Genomic DNA, 2987 nt, shown 5'->3' on the forward strand with positions numbered 1-2987 from the left:
ACCGAGTTGAGCCCGTTTTCATTCAGTGTCATCAACAGAAAGAGAAAAGGGCAGGAAGAGACGATAAAGCCGACAAATTAAATCGAGGTCGATAATTTTCATTTGTCGTGCGATTCATTGATTTATTGTTTATCGTGACAGGCCTAGTGACCAGATCAAAGATCTGGTGCTGCTGCATCAACTTCAGACCTCTCAGGTTCTGGTTCTGGAGGCAGAGCAGAACCAGAACCAAACATGGAGCAGCAGCATTCAGCTTCTATGCAACAAAATCTGGAACAAACTTCCAGAAAACTGCCAACCAGCTGAAACCCTGAGTTACTTTCAGGCTAAACCAGCTGGTTGGAGTTTATTAGTAAGTGGAATGTTGATTATTATGGTCTAGATTGGAGCAGCTTGATGTCAGGCTGCTCCGCAGAGACAGACAATAGGACAGAAGGACGTTTGGTCGGAAGGACGGTTGGACAGCAAAGTCACGTTCCTGTGGTGCTGATTCAGACGTTCCCAGCATTCTTCTTCTGTGGTGTCATGGCGGCTCATCGTGACAGAGAAGCTGCTCGGCTGGTTCCTGCAGCAGCAGCAACTGTTACCATAGCAACATAATAAGCTGCTATGATGGGATGTTTTTACCTTCCAGGCGGCGGCTCTAACAGGTTCTGACCCAATCAGAGAGGCCGACGCTCCGACTGAGGGCTTTGGAGCGCAGGGGGCGGGGCTTACTGCTGCCTCCGCTGTGATTGGCTGACTGGGAGACCAGAGAGACCAGTGAAAACAGTGCACAGACTGGATCTACTGGATCCAGCCGCTGGTTAATTCTGCTTTATAGCTGCTGGTTTACTGGGAAGACTGGGAACTGCACAGCAAGGGGAACCAGAACCAGAACCTCCTTCAGTTTCCTGAGGATTAATTCAGCTGGCCAGTCGTCTGCTTCAAGGAAACCAGTAGAACCTAGTTGGCTCCATCATGGTGCCCCCCCCACTGATGCTGCCAACTGATTAGTAAATGTAATCAGATTACTCTGTGTGGCTCAGAGTAATCAGGATGGATCGCTGCCAGCCGTTCTGGTTCCAGCAGGAATGAAGACAAGCCCCCCCTCCTGCTGCACTCCAGCCAATCACATGCCAGCAACCATCTGGGATTTTCTGCAGCAGAAAGCAGTCAGCCTGTTTAGGGGACAGAGTTTATTTCCCAGTCCTCGGTGCACCAGCCCTTTCTGATGCCGCCCTGGGCAGCTGCCCATACAGCCACTGTTTGCATTTTCTAAATGTTTCATTGTCTCAAACCAAACATGTCTGAAGATTCTCAGCTCTCCAGGGTTTTACCTTCAGGACGGTTTAAAGGAAGCCATTTTGTTTTAAACGTTTAGAAACGTTCACTTCCTGTGGAACTGGCGCTTCGAGGCGACATCGACCGCCGTCATTCATGAAACTTCGAGCTCAAACACGTAGATGTTCACACTGACGATGCAACGATGCAGGAGCTCATCTGCTGTTGTTTCTCAGATCTGGGGTTAGGGTTCGCTGCAGCACGTTCCTGGACGATGAGTCGTCCCAGAACTTATTGCAATAAACGATAATATTGTTGCTTTGAGACCATTTCTAAGTAATATAACATTCTCACATTCTCAAAGCCCAATAAACTATAACTTCATATGAACATTTAACACTGTAAGACATTTTAAAAATCCAAAACAAAAAACAGAAATCAATAAAATGAATGAAGTGTGTAAATAAAAGGTTTATCAAACCAAAGCACCAGACTGAAAACTATCATCCAACGTCTGCAGAAAGAGAAAATCGTAAAAATGGAAATTATTTTTCTCGTTTTCATTCATCATGTGATTAATTGATTTATTGCGACTGGCCTAGATAACGTGTTAGTGTTTCAATTCAACTTCATTAATCCAAAGGCTAAATTATTAGTGCCCCTTTGGCAGAGACCCACAGCATGACAGATCCTCCGCCATGCTTCCCCCAGAGCGGCGGTGGTGGCAGCCATGTTGGCGACGGTGTGACAGGAAGCATATCTACTGGTTGTCATGGTGACCAGGTTTGGTCTCCAGCAGTGAGAACAGCAAAGCAGAGCAATGAGATTGTTAATGATCTGACAAACTGATCACTTTTCTAATCAAAATCATTCCCCACAGCTCGTTAGGGGGCGCCAAAACGTCATCCACCGAAGCCAATTATCTAATATAAAAGATTTCTGCTCAGTAACCCGTCTGAGTTTCCACAGCAACAAATTGCCAGAGGTCACTGAGGTCAGGCTGCATCCATCATGACCTGACTGAACGGGTCGGCAGCTGGAGTACCACCGGGTCGGGTCGGGACGCTGGATCAAGGCTGCATGTCCTGGCCCCACAGCATCACCCTCCCCTGCCGTGCTCCAGCTGTGTTTACCTTGAAGTTGCTGGAGTTGACCCAGGAACTGGCGATGGCGTCCACCATCTTGTCCAGCGCCGTCTGGTCCTGCTCCAGGTCAGGGGACTTGTCCCTGTCCAGGATGTAGTCGATGACTTCCTGTCCCACCTGCAGCCGCCGGCCCACATCCTTCTGCAGGACCTGCGCCAAGCAGCTCTCCATGCTGGGCTCCATCGGCGCGCCGGTTCTGACCGGACCGGGTCACGGACCCGAGGAACAGCCGGTAGCTCACTCTAGAGGGACGGACGCAGCGGGGACCTGGGAGCGGCAGCAATGCAGCATGTGTGGACAGCAGCTGGGGGGCGGCTGGTTCTGGTGGGGGGCGGGTCGCTGGATCAAGGATCCATGTCTTCTTCCTGCCACTGTCCAGCGTTGTCCTGGAGGGAAGAGACGAGGACCAATCAGAGTGGGACCGTCTGGGACCGGAAACCCGGCACCGGGCCGAGTTCGGGTCGGTTAGAGATATGAAGGTTCACTGGAGACAAAGATTTTGCCCAGCTCCAAAATCATGGCATTGCCAGAGACATTCTGAGCTGCAGCTCTTTTATTCACATTAGATCAGTGAAAAGC

General features: G+C 49.9%; 1 protein-coding gene across 1 annotated transcript in view; it reads right to left on the reverse strand.

The window, feature by feature from the left end:
* LOC106942611 (CLIP-associating protein 1-like) overlaps nt 1-2987 on the reverse strand; it is a 19523-nt gene that overhangs the window by 11894 nt on the left and 4642 nt on the right. The window contains exon 2 of the mRNA XM_015025932.1: nt 2397-2794. Coding sequence (XP_014881418.1) covers nt 2397-2591 — 195 coding nt within the window. The 5' untranslated portion in view covers nt 2592-2794. The remainder of the gene's footprint in view (nt 1-2396; nt 2795-2987) is intronic.

This window comes from Poecilia latipinna, unplaced genomic scaffold (genome assembly GCF_001443285.1).
Source record: "Poecilia latipinna isolate Pla-1442-1.1 unplaced genomic scaffold, P_latipinna-1.0 Scaffold4417, whole genome shotgun sequence".
Lineage (NCBI taxonomy): Eukaryota > Metazoa > Chordata > Actinopteri > Cyprinodontiformes > Poeciliidae > Poecilia > Poecilia latipinna.